This window comes from Eleutherodactylus coqui, chromosome 2 (genome assembly GCF_035609145.1).
Source record: "Eleutherodactylus coqui strain aEleCoq1 chromosome 2, aEleCoq1.hap1, whole genome shotgun sequence".
In the NCBI taxonomy this organism is placed as follows: domain Eukaryota; kingdom Metazoa; phylum Chordata; class Amphibia; order Anura; family Eleutherodactylidae; genus Eleutherodactylus; species Eleutherodactylus coqui.
Genome location: NC_089838.1, coordinates 142328238 through 142352782, shown reverse-complemented (window position 1 = coordinate 142352782; position 24545 = coordinate 142328238). Strand labels below are relative to the sequence as shown.

General features: G+C 44.8%; 1 protein-coding gene across 11 annotated transcripts in view; it reads right to left on the bottom strand.

The window, feature by feature from the left end:
- The window catches only part of NAV3 (neuron navigator 3), a 286112-nt gene that overhangs the window by 165961 nt on the left and 95606 nt on the right, over nucleotides 1–24545 (bottom strand). For all 11 annotated transcript variants that reach the window (XM_066591685.1, XM_066591684.1, XM_066591688.1 and 8 more), the window contains one exon: nucleotides 7938–8010. In XM_066591685.1, the coding sequence (XP_066447782.1) occupies nucleotides 7938–8010 (73 nt within the window). The remainder of the gene's footprint in view (nucleotides 1–7937; nucleotides 8011–24545) is intronic.

Below are 24545 nucleotides of genomic sequence, written 5' to 3'. Positions count from 1 at the left end.
GACCTATGACACTATTTTCTTCTTCATAGCACCCTTCCTCTTTCTATCTTTAGTTCTCGTCTTATGAGTTTGTGCAATGACCAACGATCACGTTGCTACATTCTACCTACTGTGTATCATAAGCAGGTCCTTTCTGCTGATACTGCTGACCACTACATGTATAAATGGTGGGGTTTACTTATACAAGAGGTAGGGAAGAAGGGGAGGTAAGTGGTTTTACAAGTGAAGCTAAGAACACTGGATGGTATAACCTAATTGAAGATATTTGTAGCACGCATCCAAGGTTTTGTAGAAAGTCAGTCAGTTGCATGAGTTAGAAATCTCCCTCTGCCCAAAAATCTGAAAACCGAGTGTCTCATGAGTGTAAAGATTGCATTTCCCTACAATCTATACCGCTGATACATTTCACATCATCTGGAAGAAGAGCCAGAGAAAAGCCAATGCTATCATATGTGATATTACACACATATGGCAATAACATCTTGTGGCAATGCTGCCTTATAAAACAAACGACCTTAAAGGAAGTGCCGTTAATCTTTAAAGCTTTATTTGGCATAGCCACCAACCACAAATGAATAAAATAGATGTTCCTTGTGTCATCGGATAAAGTGCAATAAATAGGAAGAAAAGCATTAGGGTGAATTGCTTCTTCCTTGTATGATTACAGCAGACAACATATACTAGCTTAAACACTGGGAAGCAGGGACAATCAGATCCCTTCCATTGTAGCACAGCACTTCTTGTATATATTTATTTTATTCATGTATAGTCTATAGACAATACAAAAGGCAGAACTGAAGACTGAAATGACAAGGGTTCTCCAACACCACAAAACTGATGGGCTACAAGCTGATCGACAGACCAAACGGTGGATGGAGTTGTAGGATCAGGCACAGACAAACGTACAGACCTGTGACTCATAAACAATGAAAATGGCATTACTGGAGTATCAGGAACCTTCAGTCAGCTAATCAGACCCCTACCATCTGATACTGATGACACATCCTAAAAACAGGTCATCAGTTTTGTCCTAGATAGCCCCTTTAGGCTGCCTGTCCATGGGCGTAGCAATATCCCGTCGCAGATCTCCGCTGCGGGAGCCGCTGCCAGGGAGCAGGAGCCAGCTGACGGTTTTATCCGCACTGAGCCTATCTGACAGATAGGCCCACGGCGGAGAATCACGGCACATCAAGTCTGCGAACGGAGAATCGCTATGGAAAGCGTTCACTGTGTTCCCCATGGCCATATTATCGCCACGGGGAACGCAATGAAAATTTGCCTGTGGACAGGCAGCCTTAGGCGGGTTTCATACGGGCGACAAAATTGTGAGATCTTCTCGCAATGCAACAGTGCTACAAATCGCCGTATTCGCACTTACCCATAGAATTAGGCCGGTTTCACACAGGCGACAAAATCTCGCGATTTCTCACGATGCAACAGTGCTACAAATTGCATGTATGTGAAGCCCATGCTTTCCAATGAGTTCCTTCACATTAGCAATGCTTTGTAGCCTGCGACATTGTGAAAGAGAAAAAAAAATCACAGCTTGTCACGATTTGCGAGATTTTGTAACCCACGTTTCCATATGGAGCCTTCCTATGTGTTGTATCACACAAAAACACGTTTTTCATACGGTGTGATGCAACTTTTACAGTAGGAAATCCTACTGTAAAAGCACTAAAAGAAGCTTTATCTGCCTAAAAAAAATACATAACCTAAGAGGCACTGTCCAGCCCCGCCGCACGTCTACTCAGGTCCCCGGCATACTTCTTGTAGCCTTTCCTCAGCGCTTCCTGGTCAGGAGTTCAAAATCCCTACCTCCAGGAAACGCTGGCTGTGATTGGTTCTCAAGTGCCATGGCTCAGCCAATCAGAGCCAGCGCTCGATGAATCAATCACAGCCGTTCATTGAGTTTTTCAAACTCCTGATCAGGAAGCACTGAGGAAAAACTACAAGCAATTCTGCAGTGAGCCTGAGGAGACGTACAGCGAAGCCGGACAGTGCCTTTTAGGTGATCTATTTTATTTTATTTTTTAGGCAGCTAAGGCTTATTTTTAGGGTAGGGCCTATATTTCAAACCCCATCCCCCCTCTGAAAATCCCAGCAAAAGAGCACTACAAAGTCGTGCAACTTTGTAGCAACACAAAAGTCGCGATATCGCGACAAGAAAGCGCAGTGATATCGCCGTGAGAAAAAACAGCGATATCACACAGAACACTGATGCAATATTGCAGCAATATTGCTGTTGCCCGTGTGAAAGACGCCTTAAGCACACATCCCAAAATGTGCCTGAGACGTGTCTGCAGTTGCTCGCAGGTCACTAGACATAAAAATGAATGGGTAATGTTCTAAGTATGAGCGAAGCAATATACCAAGGACACTAAACACTTGTCAGTACAAAAGCTACCTCATTTTAAGCGGTCGTTCCACCATAGAAACCTATCACACTCAAAGATGCCCATTGATTACAAGAACAGGGGTCTCACATCACTTATTTAAATGGAATGGTGGTCATTCAACAACATGAATGCCATATACGGTACTCACCCCTTAATGCCACAGAGCGTAAGTTTACATCCAGGCCACTTCGTACCATAGGCAACAGGACGTAAACTTAGGTCTTGTGCATGGCATGGGGGCAGATTCTGAGCCCGTGCCAACTGCAGCGGGAGCTGGCTGTGAGTAAAAACTAGCCTCCCACTGAAATCAGCGGGGACTGCTTAGGACACCGATTCCCACTATTAACCCCATCCATCCTTCAATCGATGTTGATCATGGCATCCCTCTGTGGTGTCATCGGCCACTGCAATGTCATTATGAAGGGTGATGGGTTGCTATGGCATTTGATTTCCAGCAACAGTGTTAATTAGAGATGAGCAAACGTGCTCGGCCCCGCCCCTTTTTCGCCCGAGTACCGCGATTTTCGAGTACTTCCGTACTCGGGCGAAAAAATTCGGGGGGCGCCGTGGCGGCGCGGGGGGTTGCAGCGGGGAGTGGGGGGGAGAGGGAGAGAGAGAGGGCTCCCCCCTGTTCCCCGCTGCTACCCCCCGCACCGCCGCGCCTCTCCCCGCCCCCCGGCGCCTCCCGAATCTTTACGCGCGAGTACTGAAGTACTCGGAAATGGCGGTACTCGGGTGCGTAAGTACTCATTACGAGTACGTTCGCTCATCTCTAGTGATAATACAATGCAGTACAGATGTACTACAATGTATTATCATAGCGATCAAATAATTGTGGATTCAAGTCCCCCCAAAAAACATGTAAAACCTTTTTTTTGCTCACTTTCCCCTCACACATGTTTAGTATTGCCACATTTGTAACAACCTTTCCTATAAACTGAACGCACTGTTTATCTTGCAAGGAAAAAACATTTCTTTAAGAAAAAAAAGAGCCAAAATGCTTATTTTGTTCCTTTTGCCTCCCAAAAAAATTCAATAAAAATGATCAAAAAAGCCATATGTACCCCAAAGTGGTACAATAAAAACTACAGCTTGTTGTATAACAAAACAAGCCCTCATAGAGTCTCTTTTTTTTCTCTGAAGGAGGAAGAAGAAATTATGATGCTACATACAGAAGTGTATTATAGACCCATTTATGCACCTGTAATATGGATGAGTGACCCAATCTGACCACAGATCTACTGAGCTGAACTGCCAGTATTATAGGAAGCTGTCATGCTATGAGATCGCATCAGTAAAACTGCGGTCTGGCTGGGACACTCATCCAGACACATAAGTGAAACAGTAATATGGGCGCCTTTGCAGTGTGCAGGAGGTCTAAACCTCATGCTAGTTAATTTTCAGGCTAATACCGGTAAGAGGTTCATAGATGAACTCCACTTGGGGTATTGTTCACATGCTGCAGATATATTGCAGAAACCTGTGCAACTGAAAATCCTCTTTACATTTAAATAGGGTTGTCTCTGTAGCATGTGCAGTCATTTCTACAAACCCAGTTGCAGAACGTCTACAACATATCTGCCACGTGTAAATATACTCTGAAAAGGAGATTTTCCTGGAAAGGTTAGCAGCTCCTCTACTGGCCCGTATAACTGTCACATTCACATATTGTATTAATCCAGAGCTACATTTTAGCTTACAGTTGATGCAATAACAGACTTAACGGCATTGAATACTATTTATTGCGCTGATGTTTTGTAGTACATAGATAAGAAGTTCACCTTAGTTATTGCATAGGCTTTTGTTGTTCTTCTAGCACATGTTGCAGTGAGGAACTCTTCCAAGAGAATCATCACAAACATTATTTTAGCATCAAACGTTTTTCCTCTGTTTGCTGATAAATAGCATTGCTACTATTCTGTTTTGTTTAAAGAAGAGATCTAAAAACCTAACAGATGAAAACTGTTATGTCAAACATAAATATCACACACTTGGAACAACCCAAAAGTAAGCTTTGTGGTCTATAATGCTCACATGCCGTCTGGTCCTTCGACCCATCATCTGGTTCACAGATGAGTTCTTTCCTCATCAAATGGGTAAATGATATGCCAATCTCCGTCACACTACCAGAGTTTAGATAAATGTAGTTTTAAACTTTGACACATACAGGATGATGCCCGTACAAAGACAGTATGTCAAAGTGCATAGAGGATAACAAAAACATCCCCTATTGTAAAAGTGGCATCACATGAAATATTTGGAAAACATAAGTTATGATTACTCATTGCAAAAAACTGCCTGCAAATGACTTCAATCTTTCAGCAGTTGCTTAAGCTTTACGGTGCCAAAGGATTTTTATCTTTACATGACGTTAACACTTGTTCCTGTCCAGGTCTAAGCAGATCCAAGGCTATGTTCACACTGATTCCACATCAAATCCATGCTGAAATCGGATTCCAAAAGTGTACCATTTATTTGAATAGAAATCAGCACCACAGGCCATATGGTGTACATTTTTTTTAAATCCCTATGCGAAACAAAAAGTGGCATATCCGTATTTGATGAGGAATTTCGGTCAGGAAATCTGCATATGGATTAGCCTTGTTGAAAGGACTAATCCGACTGTGAATCTACCACAACAGCATGTACAAATTTGTGATAGGAAACTGTGGCTCAGCTCCGGTTTTCTGCTGCGGAATTAGGCAAATCCACATCACTGCAGAATGTGCCTGTGTAGATGCAGCAGCCCAGACCCAGAAAAGGTTAAGCAGCGAGGAGAAATTGAGATGGTAGCCACGGTGGCTCTGCTGGGTCTCCGGGAAAGGTAGTGAAGTGGGTCTGGGACTGGAACTACTGCAGTTGCATATACATTGGCAATTCTTATTGTGTGCTGTCCGCGGAGTCGGGCAGGGTATGACGTTGTTTGTCGTGATGCTAGCTCATGTATTCCGAGCAAAATTATAACATTTTAAAATTTGGAGAACTAAACAAAAACAGGCGTAATAATCCTGGAATGTATAGTGGGGTACCTCAGTACAGATGGGGTAGCTGGTGGGAAGTTAATCCCGAAAGCAGACTTGGATGGTGAAAACCATGGAACACTTTATTGAAAGAGAGCTCTTTTTCTGGTAGAAAGTAACAACGTTTGCTTTTGCAGCGTCCGAGGAGCAGGCCCTCAGCCGAGGAGACAGCAGGGAAGAGATGTTTATCTTGCCACGGGGCTCTACCATCTCCTCCCTAAGGGTAGCTCGGGACCTAACCTCATTACTGCTGGGGGAGATCACAGGGACAGTAACCATTGTTACCTGAAGTCCAATTTGTCACACGTGATGACAACATTCCGTCCTCTGCGGTGAATCTTTGGAAATGTATATGCTGGCATCATATTTGTATTCTGCTTTACATTTGATTTTCCTGTCTCACTTTCTATGATATTGGCAGAAGTGCAGAGAAAGCCATCATATCCGGGCCTTGGTGCCTGAAGGGGCCCAAATATACTTCTGCCGCATACGTGGACACCAATATTATGAATGGCACATAGCAATTGGGGTGGCAATGTTACAGATTTTGCATTAGGGCCCAGGGGTTTCTAGTTATACCACTGGTTATTTGCTCCAGTTATACCTCACTTGCAGGAGTGTCTTTGCTTATGCTAGCCAGTGGTTTAAGAGACTACTTGAATACTGTGTCTGTCTGTTAATCTGGCTTTAAATGTAAGGATTATTAATTATTAAAAATCCAAATTGAGTTAATGCTCGATAGTTGTTGGGATTTTCCTTTCCAAACAATCTCTTTCCATAAGCCCTATAAGATGTATGAACTTCATAGAAAGTGGTCTTCTCTTGGAACGTAGCTGCTAGAAAGAGTTGCTCCCACCTTGGTGTACTCATTGAGCTAATATATGTATTACATGGTCAATCATGCTTGTGCAATACTACATTTCTCTAACTAAACCTTCAAAAAACATTTTGACATGACATACTGATATGTCAGAAACCTTTACCTGGTGGGGTCCGGGTGGTGAGAACCCCACCAATCTCTAAAACAAAGGGGCAAAAGGACTCAGCTGAGTTCTTTGCTCCTTGAGCTATAATTGGCAAGCAGTGTATAGACTCATAGACTTTCCATTGAGCCTGATTGGGCATAGTACTCAGATGAGCGCTTCTACCTCTTTGTTTTAGCCATATGTAGGAGTCTCAACAACTGAACCCCAACTGATAAAAACTTTAGACATGTCAGTATGATATGTCAAATCATTTTTGAAGATTTAGTTATGCTTTTCTTTAATAATGATAATTAGTGTTGAATTAACTTGTGAAAAGTTTAGTTTGGCCAGTTTGCTGAATTTAGACAAAAAGTTTGGTTCAGTCCAAAATAGTTCAAACTGAACTGGAACTACACTAATACACTGTCTAAGAGCCATAAAAGCATTGTATAACAGGATAATGAGGAAAAAGAAAAGAAAAAGAAGTGGAAGACAAAAAAAGAAAAGGAAGGAAAAGAAGGAGAATGAAGGAGGAGGAAAAACAAGAGGAATAGGAAGAGAAAGAACGAAAAAGTTGAAAAGGAAGATAGAATAGGCAAAGGAAGAGAAAAAAGGAATAGGAAAAAGAAAAGTAAGAGCAAGAGGGAAAAGGAATTGGAAGTGGGAAAAGGTAGTGGAAGAAGAACTTTTCTTCTCCTCTTTCTTCCTTTTCTAGTAGATTTGGCTGAGATGAATTGCTTGAAGTTCAGGTCCACACCGAACTTTTAGCAATGTTTGACCTGAAACAGAGGTCTGCTGTTTCGATTTGCTCCACACTAAATTACACTTGTATTCCTCTTCTTTATGAGCCTATTTGGCCAATCAGCAGAGGACTCAGGTTACATTTCTTTCCTGACCACTTAGAAACACTGAAGGACTTATTGGAAAGGTGTAGACTACCTCATCTGCAACATGCTACATTACAGCTGACCTAGTAAGCTCTTATTTCACATAGGAACTTTAGTACAAACGAAAATGGTTTAATTCTTAAAATCGAAATGTCTTGTATTTGGTAATTTGCAAGTTAGACATGACCAAATAATAAACTTGTTCTAGGTAACCATAGTTTATGTCCGTATACTAGTAGCTTCCCCAAAAGTATGATATGTTATTTTGCAATTAGGTCAACCTTTGCTATGAGGACATGAGTAAGCAATAAACATACATCATTGGGTTGACTGAAAACCACTTTAATCACCTTCCTGAACTGTGTTGACATTACAAGATTTGGCGCTGTTCAGTGCTGCTGACACAACCTACTCCAGGCACCTTTAACAATGGAATTCCAAGGTCATCCAAGGTCTGAATTATTTCTGTAGTTCTGAATGTCTAGATTTCAGGACAGAAGTTAAATTATTGATGTTATAGCTAGTATAGATTTCAAGCAACATGAAATTACACTACTTCAAATGATAAATACCAAGTCTTAAAAATGTAGATTATCTGCTTTTTAAATTATCAATGTGAAGGAATGGAGCCCGGAGACCATGCTAGTGTATAGTGGATTGTCTTACCTTCTGCAGAGAGGCCTTGCACGTTAACTCCTCGGCTTGCCAGAAAGTTCAGACAGATATCAACATTCTCAGTCTGCAACATGAAGGAAAATAACAAGTCACTTAGTGTTACTTTACACAATGTGCCAGCCTAAAAATTTACATTACAAAAGCAATGAATACTTCACATTCACTACAGTCATCATCAATGTTTTGCAGACACGATAGCTGCTAATTGGGAACCCTTATAAAGCTTTTATTGTCAGCTGTAGGGCTCATGAAACAATTCATAAAGGCCAAATCCAGAATGGCATGCCGGCAGATCAGCAGTCCACCTACTTAATAAAAAACCAAGTTTTACACAGCACAAGAATGCTATGAAAGCATCCATACAAGACCTAACACTGTGTGTGTGTGCACCCTGCAAGAGAGCAGGACTCCCAATGAAAGACTCAACTGAATAGCTCTGCATGACAAGTGTGCCAATGCAAAATATATGCTAGTGACACAATGCAGGGGTTTTATTATGTTATCGACCATGTGATAATTTATAGTACAACACCGCTTTTCACTTTATTCCAAACCTATTGCAACAATTCAGAGTATCATTAAAAACGAACATGGTAAATATCAATGCTTCTGAGAATTCCAAGAAAATAAGAATTCTTCTAATTTATTCTTGCATATAGTGATTAAATATCAAGAAAATATAGTGCATTAAAGGGCCACCCTGGAAAAAAACCACATTTTTCCATCCCTGCACTGAGTGCAGCCCGGTAATGGTGTATCTTGTCTCCACTAAACATAGGGGATGGAGATAAGGGTAGGCCGGGTACAGTAGTGTGAAGGGCCAGCCTAACAGCTGTATATGCCCCTGGTGACATGTACGCTCCATCACTGGGGTACTGCAATCTCTGCTACTACCAGCTGCTTCTGGCGACCGTGTCAGAGTACCCACCTGGGCGGAGGCACATGCTGCCTGGAGGCTTCGGGTTATGGCGCTGGGTAGAGGTAGGGGTTGGGCTGCTGGGTGGAGGGTTAGGGTTAGGCTGCTAGGTGGAGGCTTAGGGTTAGGGTGAGGGTTAGTGTTAGAGCTAGGGTTACAGCAGGATCCCCAGGCTCAGAGCGTAGTATCTGCGACTCACACCCTCGCATGTCCAGGGAGAGAGTCAAAGCAGCGGAGTTGGGGAAGGGATGCCCAAGCTGTATGATCATCATCTTTGTGACAGGAGTGTCGGTGCCCTCCTCTAGGCAGTTTCATTAGTAAGATTCATGCAACAGCATCATACAAACTGAGAAACTGACTAGTTTTAGACAGCATAACTCCAAGTAGATCTGAGCTGGTCAGATCTGAGATCACATGACCATCTGAGGAAAAAAAGAGGGGTTTTAGATAGAAAGCAATAACTAACCAAGCTAACACTAGCTAACATATATATACTGGGGGAATAGCTACATAATGAATGGAAAAAAAAATCACTGGAATGGCTCTTTAAAGACTGCATGAATTATTACGGCTGGTTACTAGATATAAACCTTTTAAAAGTGGGAAGTAGATCGCACCAATGTCTTGTATATCTGCTGGTGACATAAAGGGATTTCAGTTCCCAAGGGCTCATCTGCTTTATTAATGGAGCAAACGGAACCTGTGATAATAAAAATATACACTGAATGGCATTTTATTAGAGACACCCATCTGGTAGTGTGTTGAAGTTCCTTAGGCCTTGAGCACCATAGCAGTTCATCACAGTGTTCATCCACAGTTATCCACAGTTATCAAAAGGCCCCAGGGTGTGCTAAAAAGTCATTTCCCACACTATCATTCCACTTCCAGCAGCCTGAACGGTTGACACCTGGCAGGAAGGGTTCATTGATTCATGCTGCTTGAGCCAAATTACAACCTTGCCATCAGGGTTGCCAAACGTCCATAAATTCCTGGACAGTCCATAAAAATAGAGCACTTTTTTCCAGTGTCCATGAAAAAAAGAATAAATGTGTTTAATTTTTTTTTAGGCCGTTGGTGCTTGAGCAGGTTATTATGACTGTAATTATAGTCATTTTACAACTCAAGGTAAATGCTGGTAATGAGTTCAAATCTCAGCTATAAACATGTATCACATAATCTTTATCATTCATTATGATTTTCTAATGTGTCTGTAAAAAATGTTGGCTGCCCATGCTTTTTGGAGAAGATGTCAATCAAAAAGTTGGCAACCCTGCCTCCCATCAGCATGATGCAACAGAAATCAGGATTCATTTGAACAGGTGATGTTTTGCCACTGCTCAGTGGTCTCATTTTTATCTCCTTGGAACATTGGAGTCTTGCCTTTCTGTTTCACTGTGGGCTGCGATCAGCTGTTGAAATTGGTGTAAGGAAAATGTATTGCACCAATACTTTTCGATCTAAGCAAAACCAAGTTCGCTTGAACTGCGATCAAATGTTGAACCTAGAAGTAATGTATCGTACATAGTGATTGGTGACTGTAGTCAGGTGAGCTTCCCAGCAATCATAGCAATCTTTCCAGCATTCATAGTGGAAGTAAAAATATGGCTGCTACCAGCAGTAAACATTCATGTAATTCAACCAACTAGGAAAAGCCTATCAGGCCATTTTGGATTTCAGCTGCTAAACTAAGTTGAGCTAGTTTGATCCACCAAAATTGGGGCATCAAATTGAACCTATATTTGAACCAAGGTCATAGGCTAAATCACATTAGTGCAATGTTTTTCTACTTGATCTTAGATCAACTCTTGTCTCAGATCAACTGGCCCTTAAGGACCATTTAGATGGGACGAATGCCAGGCAAACAATGCCCGACACTTGTCCCCGCACATACTCGATCCCATGCTATTGCACCGGAGCTACTATCTCTGGCTCGCTCAGAGAGCAGCCATCAAGAGGGCGGGGCAGCTGCAGGAGATTGCAGCAGCCATTCAGTACTGAACAGCCGCTATGTTAAGTCAATGGAGAGAGGCGGGGGAGCATAAGGAGAGAAATCTCCTCCAGCCGCCCCATTGTGAGCCAGCGATACTGGCTACCGTGCAGCAACACTGGAGCGAGTATGTGCGGGGATGAGTGTCGGGCATCGTTTGCCCGACATTCGTCCCATCTTAATTGGACTTTAGACAGCAATGGCACTGAAACTGACTGTCTGCTGTTATAGCCCATCCATGCTTAAGAATGATGAGCATTGCATTTAGACATTAGTTGGAGCACCAGGGGTTGTATTTGGCTGCAATTTGCTGCACTCTCCACTATCGGTAAGTCAAAATGATTCTTGCCATTCTGCCCTTACATTGATGAATTATTTACATCCACAAGATGTTCTTTAGCTGGATGTTTTCCCTCAATCACACCATTCTTGGTAAACTCTCGACACCATTGCACAAGAAAATCCTACAAGATTGGTAGATTTTAATATACTGGCCCCAGTTACTCTAGTACCAATGACCATATCTCGTTTGAAGATGCCCAGATCACTCAAATTTCCTATTCTAATGCGAATTCACATTGATACTGTTCCACAGAAAACGTGTTCACTCTAGTCCTTTGGGCACCCCAACAGGTCATGTTTTGACGATACCCTTTAGTAAGAACACCCGGGCAATGTCTGAGGCACTGCCAAAAATTACATCATCTGTGCAATACTGAGGAAATCCAGAAAACATCAGCTGTTAAGGACCCAGAGGACTGGAAAACACAGACATAGGGCTTAAATACTGTCTTTTTGTATTCCTCTGGTAATCCAAAACACATACTGGTAGGTCAGTGGGTTTCCATAAGAAATGTATATTTTCTAGTTTTTGGCTTCTCATTTTGCTTACAGATTAAACATTAATTGAAAGTAAAAAATTGGACAGTTTTTTAGATCCGTGTTTCCCGAACTCCGGTCTTCCCAAACTCCCAACAGGTCAGGTTTTCATTATTGCACAGGTGATGTATGGTCAGTGCCTCAGACATTGCCACAGGTGTTTTCTCTATAGGATATCCTCAAATCATGACCTGTTGGGGTTCATAAGGACTGGAGTTTAGGAAACTTGGTTGTTTAACTGTCTGCACATTGTGGGAGTGAGACATAAAGCACTAAATACCTTTGGGAACTGTGGCTATTATTCCTGCTTTTCAGAGGTTTCTAGGGATGCAGTCACACAAAAAATGAGATTTAAAATCGAAAACGTGTAATCTGACCTGACTGTGGTGTGGTTTTATATATATACTGGGGTTATGTCCTAATAAGTGAAGAAAGTCTTTTCAGGTGGGTCCTATAAGAAGAACAGCAATGTGTTTCTCATTAGAAATTAGTTTTATATCAGCAGTTTATAGGGAATACATTTACTCCCTGCCTCACTGCAGCGTGCAGAGTCATTTACAGCTGCACACGTTCATTTCCAGTCCTGTAGCAGTGCTCAGAACTCAATCTTTGCCCTGGGTGAAACATCCTAGCAATGTCTCCGAATAACCAGTTTTCAGATAGCTTTTACTATGATGGTATAAATCCAAACATCAAACCAAAAGTGTCCTTCCTGCATGTCACACGGACATTCACAAGACCACATCAGTGGGAATCTGTGAGCTTGGCCCCCGAAATCTCTAACAGAAAAGGTCCATGGTGCTCCATGTATGAGTGGGCCCAAAAGAGTTCATGTCTGAAGGCCATGGAGGCCCAGTGACGTAATACTTTATCACTCTATGTCAGTTTAGTAGGCTGAATGTATAATGCGAAGTGCATTTGTGCAATGGGCATTGCGTATTTGAATGTGTACGTGCATGTTTACTGTAAGTTTTGCGCATGCAAAAAAAATACGCAACCATGCTCTCATTCATTGAAATGGGCAATTAGTGTAATTAGTTCAATATGTGTTCTTTCCCTGCACAAATATGCTGGAAAATAGAGTATGTTGTGTATTTTTTGTGCAAATGTGAATGGACCCATTGATATCAATGAGTTCTATGCACTGCGTAGAAGGCTGCCCAAATACATTTGTGTGAATTCGGCCTTAGGCCTTAGTCAGACGGGCGTTTTTTCGCGCGATTTGCGGATCGCATGACGGATGCGCATCCACAAATCGCGTGACCGGTGTCCGAAAATCGCCCGAAAATCTGCTCCTAGCCGCGTTTCATTAGAAACGGGCCGGAGCTGTCCAGCGCATTGCATTCTATGGAGCCGGCAATACAGGCGGCTCCATTGAAAGCAATGCGCTGAGGGCGAGTGTGGGATGAATTGTCGGGAAGGGCTTAAATATATAAGCCCTTCCCTGCAATTCATCCAGAAAAGTGTTAAAATAAAAAAAATATATATACTCACCTGCTCCCGGCAGCCGGAGTTCCGCGCGGCCGACCTGCAGTAGGTGTGAAGGGGGTGTGAGTTAGACCTGCCCCCTGAATGGCTCAGCACTGTGAGTCAGGCCTGCCTCTGATTGGCTCAGGCTGAGCCAATCAGGGGCAGCTTTGAGTCACACCCCCTTCACACCCACTGCAGGCCGGCCGCGCTGTACTCCGGCTGCCGGGACAAGGTGAGTATATATATATTTTTTATTTTAACACATTTCTGAATGAATTGCAGGGAAGGGCTTATATATTTAAGCCCTTCCCGACAATTCATCCAGCGCTGTCCGGCAGCCCATTGCTTTCAATGGAGCCGGCTGTATTGCCGGCTCCATTGAATTCAATGGGCAAACATCGTTCTTCTCTGCCACAGCTGTTACAGCTGTGGCAGAGAAGAATGATTTGTCTTCTATATGTTCTCAATGGGGTCGGCGCTGCTGCCGCCGGCCCCATTGAGCGCATATAGAGAAGAGAACAGGAATCGCAGATCGCAGATAGGTGCGATCTGCGATTTCTGTTCTATAATTTATCGGACGAGCGCATAAAAAGCGCTCATGTGTGGTTTTAAAAAATCGCCGGACGCATGCGCAAATCACGCGAAAAAACGCCCGTCTGACTAAGACCTTAAGCAGCATGGCAGTCATCCACTAATGTTAATTCCTGCTTTAAAGAACACTGTACAGTCCAATCCAAACATTCCTATTAGGGATGAGCGAGTATACTTGCTAAAGCACTACTCGCTCGAGTAATGTGCCTTAGACGAGTATCTCCCTGCTCATCCCTCAAGATTCGGGAGCCGCTGCAGCTGACAGGTGAGTTGCGGCGGGGAGCAGGGGAGAGCGGGCGGGAGAGAGAGATCTCCCCTCCGTTCCTCCCCACTCTCCCCCGCAGCTCCCCGCCCCGCGCTGGCCCCCGAATCTTCAGGGACGAGCAGGGAGATACTCGGCTAAAGCACATTACTCGAGCGAGTAGTGCCTTAGTGAGTATACTCGCTCATCCCTAATTCCTATGCATCAATACCCTTCCTGAAATCATGACATTGCCCACTGGTAATGCAGTCAATTCCCAGGTACAAAAATGTCAACTCACTCGGTTTTACAGGGAATCACCATGTTTTTAGCCTCTTTCACTCTGAGATACATAGTTTCCACTCTGTTGCTGGGGTGGGAGGCCAAAAATAGGGCAGCAAAAAATAAATTCAGCCATTATCTAGTATATTAATCCAATATCTTCCAATTGCTCCCGACTCTTGTTCATGTATTGACACCAGTGAACTGGGTCTTGACGCTATCTAGTATCATTAAGACTTAGCGGGACATATTACTGATGCTGGACTGCAGTGCAATGCATTGGTGCCCAGAGCCGAACAAGAGCCGAGAGGGAGGAAGATAAGCATATAGTCGGGTCTGGGGAACTAATATTATTTTCACCTAATCCGAGGTTTGAGTAAAGATAAGGCTCTGTGTTTGGGGAATGAAATTAATATGGGAGGTCTGAATATATTTAGGGGGTCTGCTCTGGAATCTGAATTAAGTTAGTGGTTTAGGGTGTGATATAAATATAGGGGTCTGAAACCTGAAGTTATTTAGGAGGTCTGAAATTAATTTAGGGGTCTGAACTAATGTTAATATGGGAGGTCTGAATAAGATTTAGTCCTGCCCTTTTATATAAGACACACCCTTTGTAAAGGCCACTCCCATTTCACTATGACCCGCTGCTCACGTATCACCCTGTGAAAAGCTCTCCAAGTTTGACATCTCTGCAGTTACCCAGTAGCAAAAATGGGCCTATCGTTATATCCCATACATCAAAGCATTATGTTCCAAAAATGCTAGAGATTGCTGGGAACCTTATAAATAAATGCAATCAATAAAATACATAAATGTATGAGAAATGGTAAAAGGCACGTTTGAAAGAAGGGAGCTGAATGCTGCAGCGTTAGGCATTCAATATACTCTATAAAAGTATCACATCAGGGCATTCCCAAAGCATCTTCACATATCTTGTATTTGTGTGTAAATTATTGCTCCTTTATGAAGAAGTAATGGAAAGATTATTATTCTTCCCCAGACTTGTAGGTCCTCCATTCACAGCCCAGCATCACATGGGAATTTAGAATTTATGCTTAGAAGCTATAAAGCATCAGGGAAACTGTGGGGGACAGCAGCTGCAGTCCTTGGAAAATGGCCAGCTAGGAGTTTTGTCCTCTCTTAATAGAAGAGACTCTAATCAACAGTGTGTCTTTATGTTACTATACCCACTCTATGTAGGGGACCTCAATGGTGCCAACACTCACAAGGTTTACACATTTGCTACTCCTGTAAGCCAAAAATTAATGACTAATATTTCAAAAGCCAGGTAACAAAAAATAAGGACATTTACATTCTATAGCACATTGAATTAAAATAATCTGCACATTTTTGGACAATGAATGATTCGCCCAGGAATATTGATTGGCAACGGTTTCTCATCCATATTCTAGTTTCAAACAAAAGCATAAATAACTGTATATACATTTGGAGAGAGTGGCTGAGCATGTGTGTCCCCACCAGCACTCAGCCCATTTGGTGGATGGCTCATTGCTATACACATTTACATGCTATGTACGTAAATGTCAAATTCACTAGATCGTATTTTTAACAGCATGTAATTGAGAAATGTTAAAGGGCCCCTTCAGTCAAAACATATTTTTCCATCACTGCTCCCCTCATCAGATTGCCTGGAACACTCTGGATGTCTCCTCAGTATATTGTAGCCACTTCCATGCAGTGCAGCCTCCTATCTGATGCTTATCATATACCATCTTGATGTTGAGATATGTCCCTGCTTTCTCATTCACTATTCTGTGTTAGCAATTCCATGATGTATCAGCACAACATCACATCACCAGCTAGAGACTGTACCATATCTGACTGAAGGGAGGACACTGCCAATATCATCTGTATTCTATGTTCGTCTAAAAAAAACTACAGACCATAATTATACAGTAAGGAGGCTGAGCTGTGATCTGCTTTTATAATGTAACAGGAGCCTCTAATAATCAGCTGTAACTATGATAGGAGATTCTGCCTCCCACATAAAGAGCTTGTGTGGTAAAGTCCGTGTAATATCATCACACAGGAATTATATTGACTAAAAAACTGACTAATTTGAGAGACCATAAACCTAAGTAAATCTCATCTGGTCAGAAGGAGATCCTAAAGAGTAGAACTTCAGGAGCTTCAGATAGAAAGGAATAACTAAACAAGGCAATACTAGCTGACAGATGTAACAAACATTAAATTGACTTGGGGACTAGTTACATAATGTGTACAAAAAAGAATTAACTGGAGTGTCTCTTTATTAATTTATGATCTATGCACTTTATATGATATTTATTGGTGGAATAATCCCTTTAAAGGGAATTATCCCACCAGACACATTTATCACCTGCCCAAAGTAGGTGACAAATCTATAAACATTGGGGTTCCAACTGTTTGGATCACAAGAATAATGCACCTGAATCCCCCTATTGAATGAAGCAGCAGTGCTCAAGTGTGATCACCACTCTGTTCCCTGTCTACAGAGATAGACAAGGGATATGGTCAGCTATCTGAGTCATTCACATAGTGCACTGATACCCCATTCACTAGATGGGCTTGAGATGCACCATTCTCGTGATCCCTGAGGTTTGGCCCTCATAGATCATAGATTTATCACCAATCTTAAGGCCCATTTACACTGGACTAATGTCAGGCAAACAGTGCCTGACACTCGTCCCTGCACATACCTGCTCCCGTGTTGCTGTTACACAGGAGCAAGTATCGCTTCTTCACTCACAGAGCAGCCAGCTGGGGCCAGGGCGGCTGGAGGAGATTTCTCTCCTCATTCTCCCCCGCCCCTCTCAATTCACTAAACACAGCTGCCATTCAGTATTGAACGGCTGCTGTTTACACTAAGCAATATCGATCAGGATTTTATGCAGCTTAAAATCCTGAAAGATGATCATTCAGTGTAAACAGCAGCCGTTCAGTACTGAACGGCCGCTGCTAAACTGAATAGAGAGAGGTGGGGAAGAGTGAGGAGAGAAATCTGTGAGCAAGCCAGCGATACTCGCTTCTGTGCAGCAGCATGGGAGCAAGTATGTGCAGGGACGAGTGTTTTGCGTCATTTGCCCAACATTCGTCCAATGTAAATGGGCCTTTAGTGAAAGTTTTTGGTGGGATAACCCCTTTAACTGAAACAATAGCTAGCAACAGACAGACAGATAGACAGACAGATGGATAGATAGACTGCTCTAGAGAATAAAACAAAGTCTGAATGCTTTCTACATACAACAAGGCTATATTTTCTGCTGAGACAATTTTGATACATTAGATCCATTCCAATGTACTTTATAACTGCTACATTGGACATACTTTGTTGTCATAACAAGCATTCGAGATATTCGCATAGTATTTGGAGTATGGTGAGCTGCTAAGTGTCTTAAGAATGTTAGTGTAGCTAAACTGGTGCTTGTACTGTACAGTATGTAGAATGTCTTTCTATTTCCATGTGAACAGGTGCGGACTCATGCTGCTCTACAGAACTGTACATGATCACTACTTGTATTGTAGGCAATACTAACATGGAGATGGGCTGCTGATATATAAAAAGTAGAATCCTTGATCTTATACATCGCATCTCTCATAGTACTGTAATATATATTGGAATTCTTACAGAGCTGGTTCAGAAGTGCTATTGTTTTATCGAGGATCGTGCCCCTTTGTTCTAGGGATTGATGTGGGTCCCAGCATTACTACAGTGCCTTATGCCCCTTACCTCAATTATTTTTTCTTACCAGTTGAACACAAATATGTGAAACTTGCACTAAATTCATATATCTGTATGCACCATTTCTATTAATCACCCACACATCCAAAACTTGTCCCAGTGATGCTCGCTCCTGCGCTGTTACACAGGAACAAGTATGGCTGGCATCGCTCACAGCACTGCCAGCATGGAGGTGGAGTTGGCTGGGGAGTACGCTTTTCCTCAACCGCCTCCATTCACGGTAAGCAGAAAGCCGTTTGAAAGTGAATGACTGCTGTTTACACTGAACTGCGTGTTGTTTAGTTGTTCAGAAAACTGAACAAGTCTTGTACAGATGATGCATGCATATATGCTGCCAGTATAGTTAGTAAAGGTGCCAGTACATATTAGACAAATTTAAGCTAAACCTAATTGGACTTATGAGTTAGAGAGTTGAGAGAAAAAGCTGTCAGCTGAACTAGTCGATAGGTCCTTCACCTGACAGGAATTTAATGTGTACGGTCACCTTAGTACAGTCACAGGTGTGTTCAGAATGCAGAGATCCATGTCAATCTATCGCAGTGGTTATCTGTTGATAAGTAGAGATGAGCGAACGTACTCGTCCGAGCTTGATATTCGTGCGAATATTAGGGTGTTCGGGATGCTCGTTACTCGTAACGAGTACCACGCGGTGTTCCGGTTACTTTCAGTTTCCTCTCTGAGACGTTTGCGCGCTCTTCTGGCCAATTGAAAGACAGGGAAGGCATTACAACTTCCCCCTGTGACGTTCAAGCCCTATACCACCCCCCTGCAGTGAGTGGCTGGCGAGATCTGATGTCACCCGAGTATAAAAATCAGCCCCTCCTGCGGCTCGCCACACATGCCTTGTGACTTAGCTGAGGGAAAGTGCTGCTGCTGGTGCTGCTGTAGGGAGAGCGTTAGGAGTCAGTGTAGGCTTCAAGAACCCCAACGGCCCTTCTCAGGGCCACATCTAATAGTGTGCAGTACTGTGTTAGCACAGTAATTTTTTTTTGTCCAAAATTGGATCTGCAGAGCATTGCGCCCAGCAATAGGGACAGAAGTGGGGGTTAGGCAGGGAGAGTGTTAGGAGTTAGTGTAGGCTTCAAGAACCCCAAGGGTCCTTTCTAGGGCCACTTCTATCCGTGTGCAGTACTGTCCAGGCTGCTGTTAGCAGTGTTGCATTTTTTTTTTCTTTCTCAAAACCGGCTGTGCAGAGCATTGCACCCGGCATTAATACTACAGGGATAGAATTGTGTAGGCAGGGCCAGAAGACATTTATTATTCATTGAATACACGCAGTGGGGTCTTCCCTTTGCTAAAAAGGAAAAAAATTATATTTGGCCAGCCTGTGTCAGTCCTAAGGTCTGCGTGTACGTGTGTGCTGCGTGTACAACGTACAAAAATCAGACGCAACCAGCTACGCTTTACTGCAGCCTAGCGCCATTGTCTTTCCTGACTGGCAAATACCTGCTCTGCTAGAGTTAATAACTCTGCTACACTATAGTTGTGTGACACTTTTTGAGGGCCACACCACAGATATTAAACTTCTTGTTCATTGAATATACGCAGTGGGGTCTCCCCTTTGCTAAAAAGGAAAAGAAATTATATTTGGCCTGCCTGTGTCAGTCCTAAGGTCTGCGTGTACGTGTGTGCTGCGTGTACAACGTACAAAAATCAGACGCAACCAGCTACGCTTTACTGCAGCCTAGCGCCATTGTCTTTCCTGACTGGCAAATACCTGCTCTGCTAGAGTTAATAACTCTGCTACACTATACTTGTGTGACACTTTTTGAGGGCCACACCACAGATATTAAACTTCTTGTTCATTGAATATACGCAGTGGGGTCTTCCCTTTGCTAAAAAGGAAAAGAAATTATATTTGGCCTGCCTGTGTCAGTCCTAAGGTCTCCGTGTACGTGTGTGCTGCGTGTACAACGTACAAAAATCAGACGCAACCAGCTACGCTTTACTGCAGCCTAGCGCCATTGTCTTTCCTGACTGGCAAATACCTGCTCTGCTAGAGTTAATAACTCTGCTACACTATACTTGTGTGACACTTTTTGAGGGCCACACCACAGATATTAAACTTCTTGTTCATTGAATATACGCAGTGGGGTCTTCCCTAAGCTAAAAAGGAAAAAAATTATATTTGGCCAGCCTGTGTCAGTCCTAAGGTCTGCGTGTACGTGTGTGCTGCGTGTACAACGTACAAAAATCAGACGCAACCAGCTACGCTTTACTGCAGCCTAGCGCCATTGTCTTTCCTGACTGGCAAATACCTGCTCTGCTAGAGTTAATAACTCTGCTACACTATACTTGTGTGACACTTTTTGAGGGCCACACCACAGATATTAAACTTCTTGTTCATTGAATATACGCAGTGGGGTCTTCCCTAAGCTAAAAAGGAAAAAAATTATATTTGGCCAGCCTGTGTCAGTCCTAAGGTCTGCGTGTACGTGTGTGCTGCGTGTACAACGTACAAAAATCAGACGCAACCAGCTACGCTTTACTGCAGCCTAGCGCCATTGTCTTTCCTGACTGGCAAATACCTGCTCTGCTAGAGTTAATAACTCTGCTACACTATAGTTGTGTGACACTTTTTGAGGGCCACACCACAGATATTAAACTTCTTGTTTTTCATTGAATACACGCAGTGGGGTCTTCCCTAAGCTAAAAAGGAAAAAAATTATATTTGGCCAGCCTGTGTCAGTCCTAAGGTCTCCGTGTACGTGTGTGCTGCGTGGACAACGTACAAAAATCAGACGCAACCAGCTACGGTTCAGTGCAGCCTTGCGCCAATTTCTTTCCTGCCTGGGAAATCAAATCACTGGTAATACAGCATGCTGAGGGGTAGGGGTAGGCCTAGAGGATGTGGACGCGGCCGAGGACGCGGAGGGCCAAGTGAGGGTGTGGGCACAGGCCAAGCCAGTGCGGTGGCCAGGGGTAGAGGCAGGGCCAGACCGAATAATCCACCAACTGTTTCCCAAAGCGCCCCCTCGCGCCATGCCACCCTGCACAGGTCAAGGTGCTCTACGGTGTGGCAGTTTTTCACAGAGACGCCTGACGACCGACGAACAGTGGTGTGCAACCTTTGTCGCGCCAAGATCAGCTGGGGAGGCACCACCAACAGCATGCGCAGGCATATGATGGCCAAGCACCCCACAAGGTGGGACGATGCCCGTTCAACGCCTCCGGTTTGCACCACTGCCTCTCCCCCTGTGCCCCAACCTGCCACTGAGATCCAACCCCCCTCTGAGGACACAGGCACTACCGTCTCCTGGCCTGCACCCACACCATCACCTCCGCTGTCCTCGGCCCCATCCAGCAGTGGCTCTCAGCGCAGCGTCCAGACGTCGCTAGTGCCACAGTTTGAGCGCAAGTATGACGCCACGCACCCGCACGCTCAAGCGTTAAACGTGCACATTGCAAAATTGATCAGCCTACAGATGCTGCCGTATAGGCTTGTGGAAACGGAGGCTTTCAAAAGCATGATGGCGGCGGCTTCCCCGCGCTACTCGGTTCCCAGTCGCCACTACTTTTCCCGATGTGCCGTCCCAGCCCTGCACGACCACGTCTCCCGCAACATTGTACGCGCCCTCACCAACGCGGTTACTGCCAAGGTCCACTTAACAACGGACACGTGGACAAGCACAGGCGGGCAGGGCCACTATATCTCCCTGACGGCACATTGGGTGAATTTAGTGGAGGCTGGGACAGAGTCAGAGCCTGGGACCGCTCACGTCCTACCCACCCCCAGAATTGCGGGCCACAGCTCGGTGGTGGTATCTGCGGTGGTGTATGCTTCCTCCACTAAAGCACCTTCCTCCTCCTCCTCCTCCTCCAACGCAACCTCTGTCTCGCAATCAAGATGTGTCAGCAGTACGTCGCCAGCAGTCGGTGTCACGCGGCGTGGCAGCACAGCGGTGGGCAAGCGTCAGCAGGCCGTGCTGAAACTACTCAGCTTAGGAGAGAAGAGGCACACGGCCCACGAACTGCTGCAGGGTCCGACAGAGCAGACCGACCACTGGCTTGCGCCGCTGAGCCTCCAACCGGGCATGGTCGTGTGTGACAACGGCCGTAAGCTGGTGGCGGCTCTGCAGCTCGGCAGCCTCACGCACGTGCCATGCCTGGCCCATGTCTTTAATTTGGTGGTTCAGCGCTTTCTGAAAAGCTACCCCCACTTGTCATACCTGCTCAGAAAGGTGCGCCAGCTCTGCGCACATTTCCGCAAATCCCACAAGCACGCTGCCACCCTGCGGACACTGCAACATAGGTTTAATCTGCCAGTGCACCGACTGCTGTGCGACGTGCCCACACAGTGGAACTCTACGCTCCACATGTTGGCCAGACTCTATGAGCAGCGTAGAGCTATAGTGGAATACCAACTTCAACTTGCGCGGCGCAGTGGGAGTCAGCCTCCTCAATTATTTACAGAAGAGTGGCCCTGGTTGGCAGCCATCTGTCAGGTCCTTGGAACATTTGAGGAGTCTACCCAGGTGGTGAGCGGCGATGCTGCAATCATTAGCGTCACCATTCCTCTGCTATGCATCTTGAGAAGTTCCCTGCAAAGCATAAAGGCAGACGCTTTGCGCTCGGAAACAGATCCGGGGGAAGACAGTATGTCGCTGGATAGTCAGAGCACCCGCCTGTCTATATCTCAGCGCGTTGAGGAGGAGGAGGAGGAGCATGAGGAGGATGAGGAGGAGGGGGAAGAGACAGCTTGGCCCACTGCTGAGGGTACAGATGCTGCTGGGCTGTCATCCTTTCAGCGTGTATGGCCTGAGGAGGAGGAAGAGGAGGAGGAGGAGGATCCTGAAAGTGATCTTCCTAGTGAGGACAGCCATGTGTTGCGTACAGGTACTCTGGCACACATGGCGGACTTCATGTTAGGATGCCTTTCTCGTGACCCTCGCGTTACACGCATTCTGGCCACTACAGATTACTGGGTGTACACATTGCTCGACCCACGGTATAAGGAGAACTTTTCCACTCTGATTCCCGAAGAGGAAAGGGGTTCGAGAGTGATGCTATACCACAGGGCGCTGGTGGACAAACTGATGGTAAACTTCCCATCCGACAGCGCTAGTGGCAGAAGGCGCAGTTCCGAGGGCCAGGTAGCAGGGGAGGCGCAGAGATCAGGCAGCATGTACAGCGCAGGCAGGGGAACATTCTCCAAGGCCTTTGCCAGCTTTATGGCTCCCCAGCAAGACTGTGTCACCGCTCCCCAGTCAAGGCTGAGTCGGCGGGAGCACTGTAAAAGGATGGTGAGGGAGTACGTAGCCGATCGCACGACCGTCCTCCGTGACGCCTCTGCCCCCTACAACTACTGGGTGTCGAAGCTGGACACGTGGCCTGAACTCGCGCTGTATGCCCTGGAGGTGCTTGCTTGTCCTGCGGCTAGCGTCTTGTCAGAGAGTGTGTTTAGTGTGGCTGGGGGAATCATCACGGATAAGCGTACCCACCTGTCAACCGACAGTGCCGACAGGCTTAAACTCATCAAGATGAACAAAGCCTGGATTTCCCCAGACTTCTCTTCTCCACCAGCGGACAGCAGCGATACGTAAGCAATACGTAGGCTGCACCCGCGGATGGAAGCTACGTTCTCTCTCACCATCCAAAACGGGGACATTTCTGCTTCATCAATCTGTGTCTAATATTCCTCCTCCTCCTCCTGCTCCTCCTCCTGAAACCTCACGTAATCACGCTGAACGGGCAATTTTTCTTAGGGCCACAAGGCTCACTCATATAATTTTTCTAAACAATTTTAATATGTTTCAATGCTCTTAAAAGCGTTGAAACTTTAACTTGAACCAATTTTTCGTTAAACTGGGCTGCCTCCAGGCCTAGTTACCACTTAAGCCACATTAACCAAAGCGATTAATGGGTTTCACCTGCCCTCTTGGTTGGCCATGGCCAATTTTTTGGATGTACATTAGTACTGTTGATACAGCAATTTTTGTGGGCCCTCGCCTACAGTGTAATCAAATTAATTTTTAGCCCACCTGCATTACAGCTGATGTTACATCCGCTGTGTTGGGCAATGCAATGGGATATTTTTATGTACCGCCGGTGGGTTCCAGGGAGCCACCCATGCTGTAGGTGCACACGGAGTTTAACCTACATCTGTCCACTTGTAAAGAACCCCAGTCTGACTGGGGCATGCAGTGTGGGCCGAAGCCCACCTGTATTAAGCACGACATTACTACCTCAGCTGTGTTGGGCAATGCAATGGGATATTTCTATGTACCGCCGGTGGCTTCCTGGCACCCACCCATGCTGTGGGTCCACAGGGAATTATAAATGCATCTGTTTCCACTTGTAAAGAACCCCAGTCTGACTGGGGCATGCAGTGTGGGCCGAAGCGCACCTGCATTAAGCACGACATTACTACCTCAGCTGTGTTGGGCAATGCAATGGGATATTTTTATGTTCCGCCGGTGGGTTCCAGGGAGCCACCCATGCTGTCGGTCCACAGGGACTTCACAATAGGGAGTTGTACCTGCCTGTGTCTA